Consider the following 25,272-nt stretch of genomic DNA (forward strand, 5'->3'; position numbering starts at 1 on the left):
TACGAAAGGTGAGTATACAGGGTGTTACTTTTACTTACTTTTTTTTTACAAAAACTATATTTTCAAATAATACTATTCATTCCTCGTTTTCTTAGTAAATGCATCAAATTTTTTTGGCACATCCGGTGTAGCAAATGCTACCAAATTTAGTTTTTCAAATGTTTTTTGCTCGAAACAATAATAATTTGCATGAAAAATACGGTAAACCACTATTTATTACATTTTACTTTACAAAATGCACTCAGAAAACAATTTAAATTTTTGAATTTTATGGCAAATTTTGCAACGTGGGCGGATTTTACTTGTGAAGGTATTCATGCATAAAACAATATGCTTGGATACCGTTTAATTGTTAGTTTGACAAAGTCTAATTTGTCAATAAATCTTGTTGAGACCTTTAATAATGGATGATATTAATTACTACGAATTGGTAGATAAGCTTGAAGTGTTTTTTAAGTGCAATAAAAATAGAGCGGAAGCTGAAAGACAGTATAGAGAAAAATACTCAAATAGAGTTCACCCAAATCGTTGGAAATTTAGTCGAATTGAAAAACAACTGGGACGAATAGTTTCGCTTCTTAGAACTAAAAAAACCTGTGGTTCTTTGTGAAGAACAAGAAAATAGAAATCTGAATGTTCTGTTATCAGTCGAAGAAAATCCAAGAGTTTCCATAAGAGAACTCGCTCATAAACTGACAAATTAGATTTGTCAAACCAACAATTAAACTGTAGCCAAGCATTTTTTTTATTCACACCTTTCCTTTAAGACTAAAAATCAGGCTACGCGACCAATTTCCTTATAAAATTCTAAGATCTAAGATGTTTTTTGATTGCATTGTGTTACGCAGAATGTAATAAATAGTGGTTTACAGTATTTTTCATGTCAATTATTATTGTTTGGAGGACAAAAAACATAGATGTTCCATTTGAAAAGCTAAATTTTAGCACATCCGGCAACACCGGATGTGCTAAAAAAATTTAATACATTTATTAAAAAAACCAAGAATAAATATTATTACTTAAATATCTACTTTTTGAAAAAAAGAAGTAAGTTTAGGTGTTATCAGCCGGGGCGACTTAGACCGAACACCCTGTATAAGTAAAAATCAAGAATTGGGTTTACAGCTTCATAAAATTACTTAGAATGTCTAGTAATAAATGAGAAAGTTACTTAATTGAAAAAAATGGTTATTTAAGTAACATCGAATTACTTTTCAATAAATAAATGGTGTGAAACAAGCTTTCAAAACAATGATTTTCTTTATCACAAGACAAAATCATTTGTAAAATGTTATTGGTTGTTACTTTTTGTAATATGATTACGTTTTCATGTTTCAAATGAAAATATGTTCGAGCGTAATAAGTTGTTTGGCAATTTAAAGAAAGCTTTCCATTTTTTTTTTATAAACTATTGCATTATGTATTATGACAAGTGATGTGATTTTCCCACAAGACTTCTTATAGAAAAGCTATTACAGGATTCTATATCGGGAGAAGAAAGTTACAATATTGTATCTACAGACTTGATCATTTTCTTTTTTCCTTTTCAGTTATTTTTACCTAGTTTTCATTTGTCGGAATAATAAATTTAAACATCGTCGATTTATTTGTTCCATTTTCTTGTCTACATGCATAAACATAGGACAAATAAAAAACCTACACTTGACGTTGAAATGTTATACTGTATAAACTGGTTCTCATTAAATCATCCGAAAAAAAAATCAACTTTTCGAATTAATAACATCACGGCTTAAAGAAGTGTACTTCAGAGTGAAAGGTAACTGTAAAATAAGAAAACTTTTGTAAAACACTTGGCCTGTATCGATGATGTTTTTTGTGTTGTCTCGCATGAAGCGAATCAAAAATATCTCAATCGAAAAAAAAAGTCTTAATTGATTCGTGCATGTGTGGGTGGTCTAATTTTCGAAAGCACTTTCACCCACTCGTCCGCACCCGTCTCTACTATTTTTTTTTTCTCTTTCATTTCCGGGGGGAAAAAATCGCGTCGATGATGAGTCTTTACATCACCAATTTGTTGTTTAATTAAAGGCTTGTCACGTCTATCGACAGTGAAAAACAGTTAGAGGGTTTCCGGTGTGAGGGGGCCTACTTTTATTTAATGCTGCATACGTGACCTCTGACCTCGCCGATTTGTCGTCGTCATATGGCAAACGGCGGTTTCCGCGTCCCCGATCGAAAAAGAAACGGTGATTTATGGGTGGAGGTGACATAACGAGATGCCACTAGTTTCGTTTTCGAAAACTTTTAATTTTGTTTTTTCTATTATCCATTTTTCATTCTGTATCGTCTATCTTTTAGCAAAATTTGCATTTCTGATATTAATCATTAAGTTATTCGTTTAATTAACTCTTAGACAACAACAATTTTGGCAAATTTATTCCATGGCATAACAGAATTTACATCAATTAATTAATAAAATGAGTAGATTACAAATTCTGGATTTAATCAATGAATTATTCAAAAACCGACTTGTTTGACTTAATTTTATTACTCTTGTTTTTAAGATTTATGCGAAAATGTATGTTAATTTTGCAAAGAAACATTTTATTTTTGCTTGTTGTACTCTACTGACATCATTTTTAAACAACGATAAAAAATGAGCGTGTTTTAATTTGTATATTTTAAATAAAGAAAATTAATCGTAAAACAGCATCCTCTGTTTTTTTCATAAGTGATGTGAAATTACATTGGCAACATTGAATTATCAATAATCACAGACTGCTAATCAGGAATTTAATTGACGTTTATACAGGTGTTTCAACGAGTCTATAAAGTCCATTATTGATCTTTAAATGGTAAAATATTTAAAAATTTATACCAGGAGAAACCAAAGGTTTTTTGCTCAAACTATTTCTTTTTTGGAAAAACTAATTGATGAATGATAAAGTACCATAAAAATGTGATGTTTTACAAGAATAAAATTTTTCGAAATTTTCTTTTGTTTTTGAGTTCTACAAATTTTTTTATTTTTTTAAATTTCAACCCTCTATAAAACCATTTTTCTATGAAGGTTGTGATCTAAGGATTACAAACAACTATTTACATAATATTTGATTTCTTCAAAAAAAAAATTTTTACATACAGTTTTGACAAAAAAATCGCATAACTCAAAAACAAAACAACATTTCGTTCTCAAAATACGATCAGATTTTTTATATTACTTTAATTTATATTAATTATTATTTTCTGGGGGCAAATGATTAAAAAAAAACGCTCGGTTCCATACTTTATATTCACCCTGTATACACAATTAATAGATATACTGTTTTTCATATTAATGTGCATTAAGTAAAGTCTAAATGAATCTTTAATTTAAAGGCCGATTTACACAAAAAGTGTCATTAATGTCATTCAGAACAAATTTAATCACATCAATAATAACTAAAACCCTTATGTTTGCTATCCTATGTTAATTACGTTGTTAATTATAATTATTTTTTGCTACATGGGGTACACCATTTATTTGAAAAAATAATTTTAAGGGAAGATTGAGATTTGGATTGTTTGCCACCTTAAAATGATCTCTTTCAATGACTACTTCGATGCACATTAATATGAAAACGAGTATATCAACCCCCTGCATCAGTTAAAAGTTTTTTCAATTCTACAGGGTGTTTGATAAATGAGTTACAATACAAACTTATGTTTTATTTTAATGAAACACACTTTATTTTATTGCATTTTTGGACGTACCGATTATTTTGAGCTTAACTTTTATCCATTAATTTTGCTTATTTTTTGAAATAATTCATTTTTTGTATGAAATTTTGTACAAATTTATTTACCAACTAAAACATTCTGTATAATCGAAAAAATTGTGCTTTTTCTCTAATAAAAATGAAAACTGGTGTAATTAATCAGATTTTTTCACTTTGTAATATTTAAATTGATGACGCACAATGAATAAAAATAAATTTAAATGTTATCGACCCGATCGAACATAATTAACGACTACCAATTTTGGATGACTTAATTTTCACCGAATTCAAATTATCTTGTCTTGTTTTTTAACAAAAATTTATTTAAATTTCAAAACTGTTTCAATAAATTAAAGAATCACATAAATTAAGCAAAACTCACATGTGGCGCCATTAATTATGTAAAAAAATAATGATGTATTTTTTTCTTTATAAATAAAACTATTAAACACGGAAATCTCTGTAATTTGAAAATTTCGTCCGGAAACGTGAATTTTTTTCGTGAAAGTATCAAGAAGAATCGAGTCTAAAATAAACAGGTGAACGTCCTCATTTTTCTTATAAAAATAGCTAGTTTTTCGGAAAACGATTTCGTGTAATTTATTCGATGCACTTGTCTGTGTGTCTGGTGTGGAAAATAAAGTAAATCGAATGGCAAAAGACCGGTTTTTCCCCCGAGACAGAAGCGGGTCATCGTTGAAATCTCCCCGTCATGATTTTTACACGAAGATCAATCGGACCAGTTCTGGACGATAAAATGGCCGTTGACCTTTTGGTACAAACACCAACAGGTTCACATCGAGAGATTTGCATCGGTAAAAATCGAATAGTACCGCTAATAACACCTTTCTAATCCCGAAGAGGCGTCCCGACGCCCCACATCGTTCTTGGGCCAACAACATCACCATCACCATCAGTAGTCGCGCGACCGCGAACGTAAAAACATTAACTTGTGTGGCGATGGCGACCAAGTGTCGAGTCTCCAACAACAAGAAGAAACAATTAGTGAAGAAAAGTGAACACATTTACGAAAATCTCACCTACACGAAGAGAAAAGAAAACGTGGATAATAAACTAAAAATAGTTATTGATAATTTCGATAAAATCTTGGATGAGTACAAGGACAAGGCGCTGCCGAGTACGAAAATACCGAAATTACAAAAGGCCAAAACTTGCAGCATAATCGAGTCGAAATGTATACTTAAGAAAACCCTCTCGCAACCGGAAACCCCGAAAAACATCCAAAAACCGCTCCAAACCAAAACGAAAAGTTTGGCCGATATTTCACAACCATCAAAACCATCGAAAGTTAAACAAGCCGTCGAAAGAATCAATCTTTTGAACAAATCGAAAAGCATAAATGATGTGAGTGGACAGCTGAAAAGTCGAATTCCGGTTAAAACTCCGGTTTTGAGGAAAGTATTTCCGAGCACTCCCTCCGGTCTGAATTGTTTAGATCGTTCGGGATGTGCGAAGAAAAGAGATTTTGTTAATAAAAATAACACGAAAGAGAGAAGTGTTAAAGATGTCGTCCTGAAACTTGAAGGTGACAAGTTGGGTAATGGACGAAATACGTACAAGAAATGTGCAAAAAATCCTCCAGTGTGTGAAAAAGTTAAAGTGAAGTTGAGTTATAGTTCCGATGATAATTCCGACGATTCGGGGAATATTTCCAACGAAAATGAGGTGGATTGTGACGATGTGGGGTCAGAAAAGGTAAACACTGCCCACGCGGGTTACAAATTTTTTCGCAAAATTTTGCGATTATTTTTTATTTTGAGATAGTTGTAACAACGTGAAATCAGCTTAATCTTTACATTTGAGACATTTATGTACCCGTATTGTGATTATTTTGATTGAATTGAGAATTGTTGATGTGGTCAATATAAAAATTTCGAATATTTTTAACACTATTCTGGCATAAAATTGATTTGCAACGGCGTACACATTTTTCATTCACTTTGACCTTCAGGAATTTTTTCACCTTTTTTCTGCAATAATCTGTTTATCATGTTCTTCTGAGTCACAAAATCGACACGTCCTGTAATTATCGCAAAATTGTGTGTTTTTGAGTGAATAATGACTTCTAAACTTAAAATTTATGTAAAAATCCGTAAAGTAAGTACAGTTTCTCTTTACAATGGTCCAAATTTCCGCCCAACTCAAACATCAATCTTCAATTCTCCTCATCCAAATGTTACTTTCGCCAATTTTAAATATATCTAATAAATTACTTTCACAAATGTAACACTTGGCAATGTTACAAACCGGTAAAATTATCAACAATGCACACGATTTTTTATTTCGTTGCGATAAATCGTCAACATTTGCCAGACATCAAATAAATAATTGTTTTTATTTTCGTGCAGATTTTCTTCCGGAATGGAGTTCTTTCGCAATTGGAGTCTCAAAGGGATGAACGTCTTGCCGGTATGGTGGTTAATCTGCAAGCTCATTGTCGAGGATATTTGGCGAGGAGGAGGTTAACACAAAGAAAATTACAAGATTTGGCCGTGCGATGTATCCAGAGAAATGTGAGGAAGTTCCTGTTGGTGAGGGATTGGCCATGGTGGAGGTTGTTGGTGAGGGTGACACCCTTACTCAATGTGCACAGAACAGAAGAGGAATTGAGGATAAAAACGGTAAGTTTTTTAAATCAAAAGACAAAAAAAAACATTCCACTTAGCTAACCGTGCGTTAATTATATCGGCAATTGCAATAAATTGAGTTAAGTGTGTTATCAGTATTACCAACTATAACTCAAAACTGTCGTTTTAATTGCTAGATATATACCCGAAATTAATAGGCAAGTTATTTAGTGAAAGTAGTGCATCCCAGGTGAGTACCAACTGTATTGCAGAAAATTGCAACATTTTTTTGTTACCACGTACAACTTGCATAATTTTCCAGAATGGCACGTGCGAATTTCAATTATGGTAGTGTTTATAAATTGTGTCAAAAAACTGTTACGTGAAGTAATTAAAGTCGTAAAATTTAATGTTTGTAATGGTAATAAAAATGACAGATAATATGGTAAAAAATTTGAAAATTTACGAGTTGATGTTTTAATGACAAGTGACGAAAGTTGTAGTAAAATTAAGTTTCAAAAATCTAACATCATTAAGTTGGGATTTAGATCGATAAATCTGTCTTTAATGAATTAATTTTTCTTGATTGCTATCGCGACTAATTTTTATGTTTGCAGTAATTGACATCTGATAATTTATTTTGCTAATTAAAAGACAGAGTAGCATAGATACAAACAACACCCAAACAAAGAAATAAAATAACAGTTTTATTTATCATTTTTATTTTATTGTATTTTTTTTTTTTTATCTACATACAGGGTGTCCTTCGAGTTGAAAAATTCCATTAATGACCTTTAAATGGTGAAATCTAAAAAAATGCATAGGACATTAAATTTTCAACCATATAGCATGTCTCAAAAATAAGTTAGATACAAGCTTGTGTTTTTTTTTAAATGAAACACCATATGTTTCTTAGCGTTTTTGGATGTAGCCTTTTAAAACATTGTTTTTACGCTAAACTTTTATTAGTCGATTTAGCTTAGTTTTAGAAATAAGACGTTTTTTTACGAAAACATGCACTTTTTAAAAATTTATTACACAAAAACTAAGACGGCTAGAACCATTTTTTCCTACTTCTGCAAAGAAGAAAGTACAGAATTTAAAGCTGTAGCAATTTTTTAGTGTTTTGCATTTGTAAAGATTAATAAGTTAAGAAGTTTGTTAAAAGTTAAATAATGTCACGTGTGTGACTAGTGGACGGGAGCAATATTAAAACGATGGTAGTTTTTCCTAGGAGTATATTACAAGCTATTAAATGTGATGTACTTACAGAAGTATTTCTTTAAACATTGTCCGGTCGGCCATATGTCACCACGATCGACACTCAATCATCGACTGTCACTTTTTCGCGACCTCGCAGCCCGAACCCCCAAGAAGCTGACTTAGCTATTGCTTCATTAGGTATTGGCAATACCCAATTCAGCAATAGCTTGCAACCGCGATAGGGTGTTCGACCTAAAAGGTGGCTGAACTTCCTGTTTGTGACAATAACTTAAAAAAAAAAAAATAGAACACTCTAGTTTTTATTTTTGCATCTAATAGATTGATAAATTGTTTATCTAAAAAAATAAACTTTTAATGTCTAGAATTGATAAATGAAAAGATATTTAACATTCAATATTAATTGTAGCAACAATGCTTATCAATATCTGAGCTATGGCAACCATAGTAATTCTATCACGGATCACTTATCCGTTGATTTATCCACAGAGATTGTAAAAATCGTTATAAATACTGAAATTCGAATTATTTTATTGTAAAAATAAAGAAAAATGGATTCAGTTTAACACAAATGTGATTATTAAGTGATATTTCTTCCATCTCTTGTGCAACTGTGCACTTTTTGTTTATTGAAACAATAGTATTTTTTTTTAATATTTAACGTTAAATATCTTTTTAGTTATTAAATATAAACATCTAAAAGTAAATGATTTTTGAAAGACAATTTAATAATATTTTAAATGCAAAAACAATAAATAGGGTGTTCAATTTACCTTTTTTTACTTTAGTGACTTTTAACAAACGCCTTCATTTTTTTATCTTTGCAAATGCAACATACTTAAAAAAATGTTACAACCTTATAACTTGTACCTTCTTCTTTGCGATAGTAAAAAATTTTTCTAGATGTCTTATTTTTGTGTAATAAATTTCTAAAAAGTGCATGTTTTCGTCAAAAAAACGTCTTATTTTTAAAACTAAGCAAAACGACCAACAAAAAAAAAACATTGTCATAAAAATCTACATCCAAGAACGCTAAAACGCTAAAGAACATATGGTGTTACATTTAAAAAAAAACAAGTGAAAATAATTTTAGGCGATGGACTAGATTAGTATCTTTTAATGTCCTATATAATTTTTTTATTTTACCATTTTAATGGACTTTTGCAACACGCTGGGACATCCTGTATATTTAGCTCAAATAATGGCCAAAAACCTTCAAGTTGCGTGAAATTTGGTTGTTTTGCCGTCTAAAAATGCGATTTTTTGGGAAAACAATCGAATGGGCGTATTGTTTTGCTGAGATTAACTACTTGTAGAACACAATGACACGCTTTCTACACATTCGAGAGATAATCGAATGTAACTGGGGAGGGTCAGGGTCACAATCTCCTTACCCGAACCTGCTCAAATTAAAAATTTACGGTCGAAATATAGCCGGCGCCAAATTTTTTTCGTTCGTTGCCAATAAATACCATACATAAATGTTATCTAATTTAACACTTGGTATTTTTTTCCAGGACGAATTAGAAGCCCTTAAATCAAAATTGGAAAAACTCGAGACTGAAAGAACGACATTAAAACACGAAAACAACAAACTGGAAGCCAAGGTGAGTAGTTCTTTTGAGGTTTTATCATTTCTTCGGTCGGTTCAACAACCTTGGTATCGGAGCCAAGATTTTTAGGGCGCTCGCCCAAAACATCCTGCAGTTACTGCAAGACAATGGACGCCAGATTAAAAATTTTTTGGATCTAAGCCAGAATTAAATTCGGGTGTTTTTTATTTTTTAAACTACGAACGGAAATGCTGTTTACTGTTTATTATTACGTGAAACGATTCGCCTATAGGTGAGTTCTGGAAATTTTATTAATGAGGCAGACATTTCACTGCTTAATAAATTAAATGATAAGCAATTGCGAAATACTACTTTATTAACCGTTAACGATGAACAAATTGACTAAAAGAATACTTACTTAAAAAGCAGAAAATAACATTTTGTTGGTTTCTCTTTGTAATAGCGGGTAATCGTAATAAAATCGTTTTATAGAATGCCGTTGCTTTTATGTTATTTAAATAGCAGAAAATGTTATACAATTGTGCGAAATCAATTTCTAAGGTGAAATGAGGATTGATTTTAAATTGTGGAAATTCCAGTAATTCCATTGTTTTCAGATTAATTTCTATAATTTCTGAATTTCCTTCTTCATTTTCGTAATTCCAAATTATTTTCGATAGTTTTCTTAATATTCAACGTAATTTTGAAAAGAAATTTTCAATAGTAATATCCCGAGTGCACGCCAAATTGTTAGTTTTTTTTTTGCTTGAATTTCAACATTTTTTGTGATAATTATGTTGCTATTTTGGCAACATTGCACAAAATTCCAAAGTGTCTGTGTGAAGTAAACATTCTTTCATTGTCAAGTTTCCCTTTTAGAACTATTTGCTACTTACGGTCTCATTTGTTGCAATTTATTGCGTCTTGTTGGCAAACCTGTAAGAAAATTCCTAACTGCTGCATTCTTTTTTTTTTTTCATTTAATTTCAGCAAAAAATTAGTTACAAGTTTTCAATTTGTAATTTGTAAAAACTACAGATTAGTTTCCGATGAAATGCTCTAATTGTTTAAAATCCTTTTTCCTTTGAACAGAAAAGTTTTTCTACCCAAATTTCCGAAAGGAAAGTGACCGATTACCTCCCAGAGAGGTAAAAATTTTCTTCTCTCATCTGTCAAAATTACATTAAAAATATACGTATAGGGTGTCCCAGCAAGTTGAAAAAGTCCATTAGTGACTTATAAATAATAGAATTAAAAAAAATATATGTAGAACATTGATTGATATTAATTAAGTGTATCGCCTAAAATTATTTTCAACTATACAGCGTGTCTCAAAAATAAGTTACAACACAAACTTGTGTTTTTTTTTTTTAATGAAATACTATATATTTCTTAGCGTTTTTGGATGTATATTTCTGTGACAATGTTTTTAAGCTAAACTTTTATTGGTCAATTTTGCTTAGTTTTAAAAATAAAACGGTTTTTTTGACGAAAACATGCACTTTTTAAAAATTCATCACACAAAAACTAGGACATCTAGAAATATTTTTTTTACTACCGCAAAGAAGAAGGTACAAGCTATAAGGTTGAACATTTTTTTTAGTGTGTTGCATTTGCAAAGATAAAAAACTTAAGGCATTTGTTAAAAGTTCAATAACTTAAAAAAATTAGTGGAAATTTTATTGTTTTTGCATTTGAAAGATTATTAAATTGTCTTTTTAAAATTAGTTACTGTGTTTATAATCAATAACTAAAAAGATATTTTACGTTGAACATTAAAAAACATAATTACTAATGTTTCAGTAAGCAAAAAGTGCACAGTCACAAGAGATGGAAGAAATATCACTTAATAATCACATTTGTGTTAAACTGTATGCATTATTCTTTATTTTTACAATAAAATAATTTGAATTTCAATATTGATAAGTGATCCTTGGTGGAATTACTATGGTTGCCATAGTATAAACAATGTTCAGATATTGATAGTCATTGTTGCTACAATTAATATTGAATGTTAAATATCTTTTCATTTATCAATTCTAGACATTAAAAGTTTATTTTATTAGATAGACAATTTATCAATCTATTAGATGCAAAAATAAAAAATAGAGTGTTCTATTTAATCTTTTTAAGTTATTTAACTTTTAACAATCTTCTTAATTTATTAATGTTTACAAATGCAAAACACTAAAAATTTGCTACAGCTGTACTTTCTTGTTTGCAGAAGTAAGAAAAAATTTGTTCTAGTTGTCTTGGTTTTTGTGTAATAAATTTTTTAAAAGTGCATGTTTTCGTCAAAAAAACGTCTTATTTCTAAAAAACTAAGCGAAATTGACTAATAAAAGTTTAGTAAAAAGATTATTTTAATAGGGTACATCCAAAAATGACATACGGTGTTTCATTTAAAAAAACACAAGTTTGAACTTATTTTTGGGACATGCTGTATGGTTGAAAATAATTTTAGGTGATGCACTACATTAGTATCTATCAATGTCCTATAGTTTTTTTTTTTTAATTTCACCATTTAAAGGTCACTAATGGACTTTTTCAACCCGCTGGGACCTCTCAGGGAGGTAAACGGTAAAAACATGTTGCTAGTTCGTAGAAAAAATTATATGTATTACACTGAAGGAGAGTGTCTTTCTCTCTTAGTGGTTATTGTCGTAGACTTCCCACCTTTGGGAGGAAAAGATACACTTTTCTCCCTACAAACGAGTTGTAAACGACTGTTTTAATTTGTGTTCTCTCGACACGATTTGGAATTTGTAATTTCGTCAAACCACTTGTAAACCCGGAAACCACCGCTTTTACATATCCCTGTGACATAACACGTGCACATTTCGAATTTTACAACTCGGAATGAATCGTTCTAATTTTAAAACTGTAGCAGTTTTAGTACCTCCGCCGACCATTTTAAAATAACATACGGACTTTAAATCGCCAGTAGCGTTTCGCTTCTCGCCGCGTTTGTGTTTTTCTTTTCCGAAAACCGTCAAAAAAACTGGGGAAAAAATGCCGTTAACTCCGTCCAACTTCTCTGCTTCTTCATTTTTTCGTTCGTCGAGTCTCGGCAGTGATTCGTTTCCTTTAAGTTCATCGTCGAGTTTATCAGGTTTGCCACCACCACCACCATCACGAAGAATAACCCCAATTCGTCGGGGTTTCACCGATTCGCAGATGATGTTCGAGACGAGACCGTTGAGGAATTTGACAGTGGTGTCACGATCACCATCGCCGTGTTCAACAACGAGTAGTACCAGATCGAGTGTGCCGAGAAGGATTTACCCACAAGTCGGAATCAGGTCGAAAGTGGAGGAGTTGAACGGAAAAGAGGAGTCACCAGTGATTTTCGATGTGAATTTAACATTTGTACTGGGTTGTAAGGGGAAATTAAGACAGAAAGTTAGACCAGTGCCGGCACACCAAGAAGCACAAACCGCTTCGAATTTATTAACAAATAAAATTGATAATTTTTTGAGAAAAACAGATCATGTGATGGACGAATGGAAGAGATTAGGGAAGAAAGATGATGATGGGTATTATGAGAGAAAATTGCGAGCGGGGAGGTCGAGAAGTGCTACAAATATTTTGATAAAAGGGTTTCAGTTGTTTAGTAGGTCGAGTAGTTGTAGTCGGTCGTCAGTTGCAAGGGATTATTCGCTTGAGGACTGCACCGAGGCAGAAGCAGACGAGGTATATTGTCTACAATAAAAAATTAATTATTTTATTCGAGAACACAAAATAAAATGACATGAAAAATAAAAAAAAAAACAATTTTTGTACGCTAATTTAATAATTAACATAATAATTTATTATTGTGTGTTAATTTCAATTTTTTTTCTGTTTTGAGAGTCCCTTCATTCTCTGCATACATTTTTTTAAATCTGTGTAAGCCTGTTTTTAAGTGTTTCTACTTTTATTTGAGTTTTTTCAAGGGACCAAACACAACGACTACAATAATGGGAATGCCGAAATTTTATTAATACATTAGAAAACTTTTTAACTTGAAATACACCTGAAAATCTAAGGCACGCTTAGGTCTATTTGTCCTTAAATCAGGACATAAACGTAAAATAGGACAATATAACAAAAACCCAAATACAGGGTGCGTCAGAACTCGCGTCCCAGAGAAAATTTTCAAGTAAGGTAAGATACCAGGAACATGAAAAAATGTTCTATCTGTCAAAAAAATTTTGCCATTTTTTTATGTCTATTTAATGATACTGATGATCTCGTATTATTTTTTTACAATTATTTAGTAAAGGTACAAAAATTTTGCCATTAAAAGCCACAAATAACATTAAACAGAGTTATTTTTTTAACAATTTTTCTATGTTCTTGGTATTTTACCTTACATTTTCCTCTGGAGCGCGAGTTCTGGCGCATCCTGTATACATTGAAAATGTATTTGGACATATTATATCCAGTGCCGTAGGAAATTTACTAATGAATTAAAAAATTTTTTTTTTGGTTTTTACCGTTTTATTTTTACGCATTAATAGTAGAATTTATCAAAATAATTATCTACTTTAATTTTTTTTTTTGATAAAAAATATTTTTATTCTTTTACATACAGGATGATAGCCTATAGCAAAAAACTAGGAAAATTGAGTCAAACTTTAAACGCTCATAACTTCGAAATTTTTATAGAAAAAATTTTTTTAACATTTTTTCCATGTTCCTGGTGTCTTACCTTATATGGCATTTTTCTCTGGGGCACGAGTTCTGGCGCACCCTGTATGTCCTGGATAAATCAGAACGGTTGGTCACTTTAATCTACAAGAAATGTTAATAACAATAATTTTGGGTAAAACAAAGGAGACTTGTCCAGAAATTAAGAAAAAAAAATTTGACACCAATTAAAATTTATAAATGAAAAATAATACTTTATTCATCTATTGTGATAAGAGAAAAGTGATGTAATTAATTTAAGCCCCCTTTATTTTGACAAAATCTGATAGTCTCCAATAGTCTCACCCACTGTCTTTTGCAACACGATCTTTTAAAAAAGTCTCGATTGACATTTTTTTTAATTTAAGCATTTCGAGATTTTTAAATGTTTTTTTGCAAGTCTAGAAATTTTTTAAGTCGATATTTCTTGACATTTTTTTAGTCTCCCCAACTGTCTTTTGTAACACGATATTTTCAAAAGTCTCAATTTACATTTTTTAAATTTGAGCATTTCTATTTGAGAAAATTTTTAACGTTTTTTTTGCAAATCTAGGTATTGTTTAAACCGGTATTTCTAGACACTTTCTTAGTTTCCCCCACTGTCTTTTGCAACACGATGTTTTAAATAGTCTCGATTGACATTTTTTAAATTGAAGCATTTTTTAAGAAATTATTAAATGTTTTTTTGCAAGTCTAGAAATTTTTTAATTCAGACATCTGACACTTTCTTAGTCTCCCCAACTGTCTTTTGTTGCACGATGTTTTGAAAAGACTCGATTGACACTTTAGTAAATAAAAATGAAACCATATTGACTAGTGTCCTAGCTAAATCAGGATGGTTGGTCACCTTAATCTACAAGAAATGTTAAAAACAATAAGTTTGGGAAATTAAAAGAAAAAAAAATGATACCAATTAAAATTTAGAAATGAAAGATATTACTTTATTCATCTATACGTATTGTGATAAGAAAAAACTAATGTAATTAATTTAATTCCGTTTCAAATCCACACAGAAAATAGAATTTGTGTTGTAATTGGGCCAAAAATCGTCATTTGTATTACAAGGAGCTGAAATTGATTCTCCAATTTGGTTATACGTTTGTTTTTTTTTTTCTGAAATTGCATCAAAATTTGAAAAACAATGAAACTAACATTACAATTTACGGATGATTTCAATTAATGACATATAGGTCCGGAAAAGTACTATTTTACAGACAGAGAAACGTTTTTTAAAACAGAAAAAAATAAAAGCGACAGTTTGATAGTGAATTACCAAAAACCTTAATAATCTACAAATTTTGAGTGTTTTTATTTAGAAAATAATTGAATATCGAGTTACTGTCAGTTTTGATGGCGGTGCGCCAATAACGCATTTGTTTCACAAGGCCGTCCGACGTAAATTTTAAGAGAAATCGACCAAAACAAATCCAAAACACGAGTAAAACTCATAATAGGGGAATTCCTCTAATCATGCGAAAAAATTTTACTTTGATGTGTTAATTTCTTGACTCAACTTCCAGAATTAAAGTCAGCTTTTGCCAAATGGCTATAATTCTTCTAAACAGGAACTTTTCTTTTTTATTTTTTTGCCAGTTTTCATTGTTTTCTTGTCACAAACACTCGAAAAAAATCTGGTGAGGATGTCGAAAATTAAAGTAAGTTTGATTTAATCATGACGTCATTTCCGTGTGTGTTTATTGGATTATGTCAGGAGAAACAAGCTTGCACACACACATTGAAATAATTGTATTTTTGTCGGTCCACATTCTCTAAATGGCCGATTGACCTGATAAACGTATAACGTTATTTTTTACCACAGTTGGAACACGATTTTTTCATTTATCTAAAAACACCTACTTGGAATGTTATGTTATCACTCATCACCGTCCTTGACCCTTGCATTTTATCACAATGTGTGTTTCCTTGTTCTTTAGCTGAGCGAGATGACGGCCGATTTAGCCGAAGAACACTCGACGTCGACGTTGGCCACGGAGCGTCTCGACGCTGAGACGTCAGAACGTATCCGTCTCGAACGTGAACTTTCCGAAGTCCAACACAAGAACAAAGAACTTCAACAGTCGTCGGAACGTTTAGAAATGGAACTTTTATACGCCCGAAGTGACTTGAATGGCATCTCTGAAGAAGATGAAGATGGCGATGTTGATGGTGGTGTCTACAAACAACGCTATGAAAGAGCAATCCGCGAATTGGAGTTTACGAAACGTAGACTACAACAACAACACGAAGACGACTTGGAACAACTTGTGGGGTTGAAAAAACAACTCGAAAAGAAGGTTTGTTTGATTGAATTATTTCTTCATATGACTTTTTTTTTGTTATTACAGTTGACGGATGCGTATGAAGAAGTTGAAGAACAGAGACAAGTCGTGGGACAGTGGAAGAGAAAAGTACAGAAATTGAATGGAGAAATGAACGATTTGAGATTATTATTAGAGGAACAAAATGCGAGGAATAATTTATTGGAGAAGAAACAAAGAAAATTTGATTCGGAAACACAACAATTGCAAGAAGAATTGAAGAAGGAAAGACAGGCGAAAGAGCGACTCGCAAGAGAGAAAGAAGTTATCATGGCGGAGAAATACGCCATTGAAAGTAGCCTAGCGGTAAATTTAAACTCTTTTTTTTTTTCATTCTACAGTGTGTTCCGTCTAAACCCCACATTAAAAGTATTGGGAGGTCGAATAATCATATTTGTTTGAAAATTGGTACATACTCATAAATGAAAATATTTTGAAGATGGCGGCACTTCCGGTTATACCGGAAGTCGGTCTCAACTTTCTTATTTTAAATGGAAAGGTGTATTTTTTACTGCGTTTTTGGATTAATCGGTTTATTTTAAGGGAGTTTTCATCAGCTTTCCCTATACTTACACAGGGTGCGCCAGAACTCGCGCCCCAGAGAAAATTTTCAAGTAAGGTAAGATACCAGAAACATGAAAAAAATGTTTAAAAAATTCTCTCTGTCTAAAAATTTTGACATTTATTTTTTGACATTTGACATTTTTTATATCTATTTAAAGATACTGATGATCTTGTATATGTTTTTTTATAATTATTTAGTAAAGGGACAAAAATTTTGATACTAAAAGCCACAAATGACATTGAACAGAGTTACAATTTAGGATACAGCTTCCTTGTTTCCTCTTTTAATAGCCTATAGCAAAAAAACTTGGAAAATTATTTTTCCAACAGAAATAAATAGAGTCAAAGTGCAAACTTTAAACCCTCATAACTTCGAAATTTTTATAGATAAATTTTTTTTTGCCTTATATGCGATTTTTCTCTGGGGCGCGAGTTCTGGCGCAGCCTGTATTTAGCCGTTTTTGAAATATTTCGAGTTTTTCAAACATATTCCAATTACTTCAAAAACGGCTAAATTTAGGCATAGGGAAAGCTGATGAAGACTCCCTTAAACTAACCCGATTAATCCAAAAACGCAGTAAAAAAATACCTTTCCATTTAAAATAAGAATGTTGAGACCGACTTCCGGTATAACCAGAAGTGCCGTCATCTTGAAAATATTTTCATTTAGGAGGACTTAGTGGTTTATGGCTATGTACCAATTTTCAAATAAATACAATTATTCGAACTTCCAACACTTCTAATGTGGAGTTTAGTCGGAACACCCTGTATAACTTATTTATCTTTAGGACACCCGTCTTGAGTTGGAACTTAAAGATGAGAAATTGAATTCCCTCCAGCGTGAATTGGACGAAATCACTTGTAGTGGTAAGACGGAAGAAGAGGTGACTCAACTCCGACGCCAAAAAATCGAATGTGAGCGTCGTCTTCAAGACCAAGAAGAAGAACTTGATGAATTAGCCGGTCAAGTGCAGCTTTTAGAACAAGCAAAATTACGTCTGGAAATGTCATTGGAATCGATGCGAAAAGAATCAAAGAAAGAAGCACAAATGCGTGATGAAGAACTGGAAGAAGTTCGTTGTAACGCTCAGAAGAAAGTCAAAGCATTGGAAGCACATTTAGAAAACGAACACGAAGAAAGAACACAACTGTTGCGAGAAAAACACGAATTGGAACGAAGACTAGCGGCGGCTGCCGAATCGGAACGTAATGATCGGGCCGGTGATGAGGCACTTCTTCACAGATTGAAAAGGGATTTGAAGAGGACAAAAGTATTGTTGAGGGACACTCAAACGCAATTGGAACGACAAAAAGCCGATAATCCGGGAAAAGCAATGATAAGACAATTGAAAAACCAACTTGAAGATTTGGAATGTGCAAGGGCATTGGCTGTTAAAACAAAACAAAGTCTTGAAGCAGATTTATCTGAAACTCAAGCCTCTTTAGAGGAAGCAAACCGAATGAGGCATGAAGCTGAACAAAAAGTCGTTGTTTTGACGCGAGAAAAGAGCGATCTTCAAAGTCAAATCGAAGAAAATGAGGAGGAATTAGCTGAAGTACTTAAGAAATACAAAGCGGCTGTGCAACAAATGTCACTTGATCAGATTGCGTTGCAAGAACAAGTGTCATTAGTGTCGGAATTGGAAGTTGAACGTAACCATTTGAAAGAACAGTTGGCAGAACTGACAACTAAATTAGAGTCGGTTGAAAGTATGGGTGATGCGTCGTCGAATCTTCTTGTTAAAAGGTGGGTGTGAAACTATCGATTTGACAAAATATTGTTGTTTTTTTTTTACAGAACTGAACTTAAGGTAAAAGAATTGGAGTCGAAACTGGAACTTGAGCAAACCACCAGAGGTCGTCTCGAAGTCCAAATAACCCGTCTGAAAGAGGCCGTCGATAAACTCCAATCGGAATTGGCAACAGCTCGAGTCCGTGAGCAACAAAGCCAAGACCAGATTAGAAAATTGCAACGAAATTTACGCGAAGTGAAAGAAGCACTTAATGAAAGTCTAGTAAAAGAATCGGAAGTGATACAAAAGAAGAAAGAATTGGAGAAGAGATACGAAGCATTAGAGGCTGAAACGTCAACGGCGAGAACAGACTTGAAGTTGGCATTGAAACGTATTGAAGACTTGCAAGCGGCCATTCAAGGGGAGCTTGATAATAGCACGTCGGATAATTCAGACAGCGAGCAAGATACGTATAGTTCGGACGAGTCTGTGAGCACTTTCTTGGCCAATAACAAGTCGTTGAATGATTTTAAATCGACGAGCAGTCGTTCGAGTACTGTGGGAAAAGACTCGTCGTATGCCTGAGTGGCGGCGAATGTCTGTCGAACGATCTCAATGACGTTCTGCAGACAAGAGGATGATGAAGTCGCTTCTGATTATGTTTGATCAGAAAATGTTTATTTTTTATTGTGATATAAGACTGAGATGATTTCGAGTTTTTATACAACTGTAATCGTACTTAAAACGCTCTCAAGATTTATTAGTAATCAAAAGAAAGAAATGTTGACGCAATCAAACTCCTTAGAAGGGGCCAGGTTTATTAATAATAGTTTATTCAATTGTTTTTGTTTTATCAGTTGTAATTATTTGTGTATAGACGATTTTTATTGAAGAAACAAAAATCGTTGATATATTCTTTATAGACATGTACTGTATATACGCTTCCCACACTGACACAATGTTTATAGTAATCGGTCAATGTATTATAGCAGTTGAAACGTAATAAGTGTTAGGTTTTAAATTTTTTAAGTCTCTTCTGTACCTAGACATTTTACCATATTCTGTATTATAATTTCAATGTTGTGGAAATATATTGTTTAAAAATATATTGATTTGTTTTATTTACATTCTTTTTTCTCTGTGACCCTGTTACTGCTAATACCTATTTTTTAAATTTGTTTATTGCGAAAATTTTTATTGAAAAAGTATCAGGAGTAAGAGCACAAAGAGATTAAAAAACCTGCCAAAATTGCTCTTTACGTTTTTGTGATCCTGTTACTCCTGATACTTTTACAAAAAAAATTGAAAATTTCGCTAAAATACGCAAAATTTTGGAAAAGAAAAACACAATTTTTAAGATTATCAGGAGTACTAGGATCACAGAAACGCAGAGGTATTTTGGCGGGAAAAGTAAATTTAAAATTCTACGAAAAATACCTCTTGGCACTCCTTTAATCCTGTTACTCCCGATACTTTTTAAAAATCTGTTAATTTTCGATAAAAATCATGGCGAAATTTTTGACTGCAAATTTTTAAAATTATTAGGAGTAGCAGGAACACATAAACGTAAAGAGGTATTTTGGCGGGAAATTTAAAATTCCCGCCAAAATACCTCTTCGCACTCATAAGATCCTGTTACTCCCGATACTTTTTAAAAATTCGAAATTTCGATAAAAATTGCGAAATTTTCACCAAATTTTAAAAATATCAGGAGTACCGGATCACAGGAACGCAAAGAGATATTTTGGCGGGACATTTAACATTCCCGCGAAAATACCTCTTCGCACTTCTATGATCCTGTTACTCCTGATACTTTTTTAATAAAAATTCAAAATTTCGCTATAAACAAAAATTTTGAAAGTATCAGCAGAGTAACAAGGTTGCAGAAATGAAAGCGCGTTTCTGATGGAGTCCTCTTTTTTATGGAAAATTAAAACAAATCAGTATATTTTTAAACAATATATTTAAACAACAGTGAAATTATAATACAGAATATGGTAAAATGTACTGAAGAGACTTAGACACCGCCATCGCTGTCTTCATCTTCTTCCGAGATGCCATTCAGGTCACTTCGGGCGTATAAAAGTCCCATTTTTAGACGTTCGGACGACTGTTGAAGTTCCTTGTTCTTGTGTTAGACTTCGGAAAGTTCGCGTTCGAGACGGATACGGATCTTCGCGTTTCTGTGGATCACAGAAATAGTCAGATTCAAGTAACAACGTTGAAAAATAACTTGTAGGAATTAACATAATAGTCGTTGTTTTAATTCCTACAAGTTCTACACCAGTCATTTTTCATAAATTTAATAAATATTGCAATTTAAAGTGTTACGTTTGAATTGGTAGTTTATGTTGGCAAAAAGCCCCCCTAGTGCGTGACATCCGCTCAAATTCAAATTCCTACGCCTCCTTACTAGCAACCTAAACATACTAAAACCCCCAATTTGAGAAATCTTAATTTTATCACAGAAATTACGCCCAGTGTATTAATTTGACTCAAAATCGGTTATTTGAATATCGCAACATTTGACAATGTGTGCTATTTGGGGAATTTCGGCAAAAATAGAAAAAATGTAGTGACATTTCATTCAAAGATGTCGCCACAAGTGCATTTGACGTTTCAAAATTTTCGCATAACCAAATAAGGGATTTCTGTCTTATTTCATGAACTAGATATGTGGTGCATCTAAATAACGTTTGAAAAACTCGCAATTTAAGCAGCAATCGATGTAAATAGTCCATTCGTACGTTGGCAATAAAGTGAAATAAAGGTGAGTGTATTTTTCTGCCCCTGAAAACATGACGTTTTTAGGTTATGTTTGCTTTGTGATAACCCGCCCCGTTTCAGATGTCTTTCCGTGTAGTCCGTAGTTCAAAGTTTCGTCACGTTTACGGCCAGGCCCTTAAAAGGGAGCAATGCTATGATAACATAAGAGTCAGTAAAAGTTCATGGGACGCGACTTTTTGTGCCGTCAACCCGAAATTCCTCGCAATCATCGTTGAAAGCGCCGGCGGAGGCGCCTTCATCGTCCTGCCCCACAACAAGGTACCCCAACGTTGCCCCCAAAATTATTCAAAAAACGCCTCAGAGAAAGTGTTTCATGAATTTTAAAAACCTAGAAAAGCGTGTGATTCATTCAATGCACCGATTTATATTTAGTCAGTGGCTATTTTTACACAAAAACGGTCTAAATTCAGTTTTTGAAAGCTTGCCAAACTGTTGCAATTTTCATACTTGACACGTTTTTTCAGGTTGGACGACTCGCCGCCGACCATCCCCTAGTCGGGGGGCACAAGGGACCCGTCCTCGACATCGCCTGGTGCCCCCATAACGATAATGTCATCGCGAGCGGATCAGAAGACTGCGTTGTCAAAGTATGGCACATACCTGACGGGGGGCTCATCAAGACTCTCACCGAACCGGTCGTCGACCTCATCTATCACCAAAGACGCGTGGGGCTAGTCCTCTGGCATCCCACAGCCCTCAATGTACTTCTAACCGCCGGGAGTGACAATCAAGTGGTTATTTGGAACGTCGGTAAGCCCCCCCACAAACCCCAAAACTCAACCGAACCTAACATTGCCCAATTTCAGGCACCGGCGAAGCCCTAGTCAAAATTGATTGTCACCCTGATATCGTCTACAGTGCCTGCTTTAATTGGGACGGATCCCAACTATTGACCACTTGCAAAGACAAAAAGATACGAATTATCAATCCCAGGACTGGGGAGGTTGAATCGGAGGCGGTTTGTCACGAAGGTGAGCCCCCCAAATGACAAAATGTCACAAAAAGCAAGGTTATGTCAACTAAATGTCAAACTAAATAAATCAGTTCATCGGATGTTACCACTTGACACTTTTCGTGACATAACACCATTCATCGGATATTGACACTTGACAAATACGAGGGGTGTTTTAAAATAATTCAAATTTTAGGTTCAAAAGCCACCCGTGCCATCTTCCTTAGACATGGTCTCGTCTTTACGACAGGTTTTTCGAAAATGTCTGAACGTCAATACAGTCTTCGCACCCCTGACGCCCTCAATGAACCCATTGTGATGGTCGAATTGGACACTTCAAACGGTGTCATGTTTCCATTGTACGACCCCGACACGAATTTGGTTTATTTGTGCGGTAAAGGCGATTCTGTTATACGATATTTCGAGATAACAGCAGAGCCACCTTTCGTTCATTACATCAACACGTTTCAAACACCCGATCCGCAACGAGGCATTGGAATGATGCCGAAACGCGGCTGTGACGTCACCTCATGCGAAATCTCGAGGTTTTACCGTTTGAATAACTCGGGCCTATGTCAAGTTATAACAATGACAGTGCCGAGGAAATCCGAACTGTTTCAAGAGGACTTATATCCGGATACGTTGGGCGACAATCCGGCCTTAACGGCAGAAGAATGGATCGAAGGGAAGGATGCCGAACCGATTTTGATCTCGTTGAAAGACGGTTACAAACCGCCCGAATCAAAAGCAACGATTACAGTGACGAAAAGAAATATTTTGGATAAGGGCCAAGCGAAGAGTGGGAAAACGCAAAACGCGACACAAATTCCGGTAATATTTTTTGATGTTTTTTGTTGCATGTTTGACAATTTTTTGTAGGATAAGACGTTGCAAGAATTTGCAGATGAGATAAGAAAGTTGAAAGCAATGATTGTGAAACATGAGAATCGAATCCGGGCTTTGGAAGCTGAGGTGGCGTTGAGCAAAGCCAACGCTGATGAAGACGGGTCAGGTGGTGACGGTCTGAATGCCGGTCACCCTTTAGGAGACGACGAAGTATGAACAAAAGCACAAAAGTTGCCTTAATTTATCAAAGTGCTCAAATTGTTTGCAATCGCTTCTTTTTGATACATTACCTAAGTATAATATATTTATTTTATCATTTTTTTTAACACTTTTGTCATTTTTTATCACCCCAAAGTGCTCTTTAATATTATATACGATTGTTAATTGCATAGATATAGATATTATTTTCATGAAACGTTATATTTATATAGTTTATAATTTTTTAGGAGGGTTGTCGATGTGGCCTTTTGATTCATTACATGACAATAAATCGGGTTTTTACAAATATGTATATAAAGTTTTTGTGCAAATATGACGTGTAAATATACTGGCTTGACTGAAAGGCTACATTTGACAACTCTCTGTTGTGAAGTTTGTGTGTTCCATGTTTAACAACGAATAATGTAAATAAATGTATAAATATGTAATGCATTTGCAGATGAAAACTAATAATTGTTTTATTAGTATTTTTACAAATACAATTGAAAAGATTCTGTGTCTGTTAGTTATCAACAACACCCACGGTGATCTATACGAGGAAGTGTCAACAATTGCTTCACAATAAGAAAAATTGCTATAATGTTGTTAAAATACTACAAACATGTTCTTTATTTTAATTTTATTAGGAGAAGAATTAATCCCCAAAATAACCAAATTTGATTAAACTGATCCAAACCACATCCAGATCTAAACTTACCTAAACGAATGTTTGTTTCTTTTGCCCAATTTAAAAAATCCAGACTAACATTTGCTAAAACATTTGTATCAAAAAACAAATATTCGATGTGGCACTCTTTACATAAATTTTCTGAAATATTTTTCAACGGATTTCCCAACAAAAGAATCTGTTCAAAGGTTTTATTATCAAATACTTGTTCAGGTAAACTGGTTATCTGATTGTGTCTTAGATCTAACACAATTTTTTTTGCTTCGATTGAACTAAATGCATTTCGCTCAATCCGAGTAATTTTATTTTGCCCCAAAAAAAGTTTAAATTCACCAACTTGCTCAATCGTAATAAAATTAGCTCCCAATTTTTCCATTTCATTGATCGACATGTCCAAAAAATACAACTGTGGGACATGACAAAATGAGTACGGGCCTATTTCTCCTATTCTATTCTGAGACAAATTGATTTTTCTCAAATTGGTCAAATTGTAAAACGCTTCGTTTTCTAAAACTTCAATTTCATTACTGCACAAACTAATTTCAGTGACTTCCAGATTCACAAAAGTCCGTTTTGTTATTATGGTAAATGGGTTCGTCGATAACATAATTTCACTTTTAACATTTACATTTTGAAAAGTTTCGCTTTCAATTTCTTTAATTGAGCAATTCATAAACATTAACGTGTGAATCATTCTAGTAAGATTTAAAAAATCATTACATAAAACTCCAACTTTTTGCGTCGTTAGAGTAATTTTTATTGTTGATATGTTAGAATCAACACCAAAATTATCAGATATTGGGTATGTAATAACGGTATCCACATTTGTTATGTAATTAGACTCATTACCATTAAATTCTACCTTGTAGATTATTGGTTTCGAATTTTTAGGACAATTGAAGTCACATTTCACATGAAAAAAAAATAGAGAGAATAATGAGAACGTTATTAACAAAGACATTTTGCCATCTACCCAACCGTTTCAGTTTTCCATCTTTTATAATTTAAGGTTAAATTAAATATTAACGATAAAAGCATAATTACAAAAAATGTAATTTCATAACGTATAAAATATTACGTTCTTGCAATCAAAAAGATTACAAAAAAATGCATACTCTTAAAATAATTTTCCTGTGCATCTACCATTTCTGGCATTAACTTTTCGTAAAGGCCAAAAAAAAAAATATTACTGATTCATGAAATCACGGTAAGATTACTCTGTGAAAAATTTTTCATTCTTTTATTCCAATTCAACCAGTGGCGTAGTTAAACACTTTAATATTTTTTCAAATTAAACTTTTTCCCCACTAGACACCAAAATAATTGACTCGTTATTTTATAATTTCACAAGTGTTTAAAATTAATAACATTTACAGTGGTGGAATTGCATGGAATTGGGGCAATGAAAATGAAGAAAGTTGCGTACCGTGGTGG

The 25,272-nt window shown here is 33.0% G+C and overlaps 2 protein-coding genes and 1 long non-coding RNA gene across 7 annotated transcripts in view; 2 read left to right on the top strand and 1 right to left on the bottom strand.

Moving 5' to 3' along the window:
* The window catches only part of LOC123009023 (unconventional myosin-XVIIIa), a 43,224-nt gene extending 23,751 nt beyond the window's left edge, over positions 1-19,473 (top strand). For 2 of the 5 annotated variants that reach the window (XM_044405115.1, XM_044405116.1), the window contains 6 exons: positions 6,089-6,361; positions 9,046-9,135; positions 15,687-16,046; positions 16,098-16,376; positions 17,423-18,381; positions 18,433-19,473. In XM_044405115.1, the coding sequence (XP_044261050.1) occupies positions 6,089-6,361; positions 9,046-9,135; positions 15,687-16,046; positions 16,098-16,376; positions 17,423-18,381; positions 18,433-18,952 (2,481 nt within the window). In that variant the 3' untranslated portion in view covers positions 18,953-19,473. Of the gene's footprint in view, positions 1-4,572; positions 5,436-5,783; positions 5,838-6,088; positions 6,362-9,045; positions 9,136-12,041; positions 12,775-15,686; positions 16,047-16,097; positions 16,377-17,422; positions 18,382-18,432 lie in introns of those variants that run through there. The other 3 variants (XM_044405117.1, XM_044405120.1, XM_044405119.1) reach the window with 3 other exon arrangements.
* An 840-nt stretch (positions 19,474-20,313) lies between these two features.
* On the bottom strand, positions 20,314-22,162 carry LOC123008414. Its single transcript, XR_006412952.1, has 2 exons — positions 21,755-22,162; positions 20,314-20,550 (listed from the first exon to the last, which is right to left on the bottom strand). It is a non-coding gene; the product is annotated as an uncharacterized LOC123008414 (long non-coding RNA).
* Positions 20,954-23,663, top strand: LOC123008409 (coronin-6). The gene is made up of 6 exons (XM_044404192.1): positions 20,954-21,137; positions 21,215-21,412; positions 21,619-21,904; positions 21,961-22,125; positions 22,303-22,937; positions 22,986-23,663. The coding sequence occupies exons 2-6, from the start codon at positions 21,215-21,217 to the stop codon at positions 23,166-23,168; spliced, it is 1,467 nt and encodes a 488-aa protein (XP_044260127.1). The 5' UTR covers positions 20,954-21,137; the 3' UTR covers positions 23,169-23,663.
* The last annotated feature ends 1,609 nt before the right edge of the window (positions 23,664-25,272 follow it).

This window comes from Tribolium madens, unplaced genomic scaffold (genome assembly GCF_015345945.1).
Source record: "Tribolium madens isolate multiple individuals breed KSU strain unplaced genomic scaffold, Tmad_KSU_1.1 Scaffold_71;HRSCAF=194;Tcas5.2_LG6, whole genome shotgun sequence".
Classification (NCBI taxonomy): domain Eukaryota; kingdom Metazoa; phylum Arthropoda; class Insecta; order Coleoptera; family Tenebrionidae; genus Tribolium; species Tribolium madens.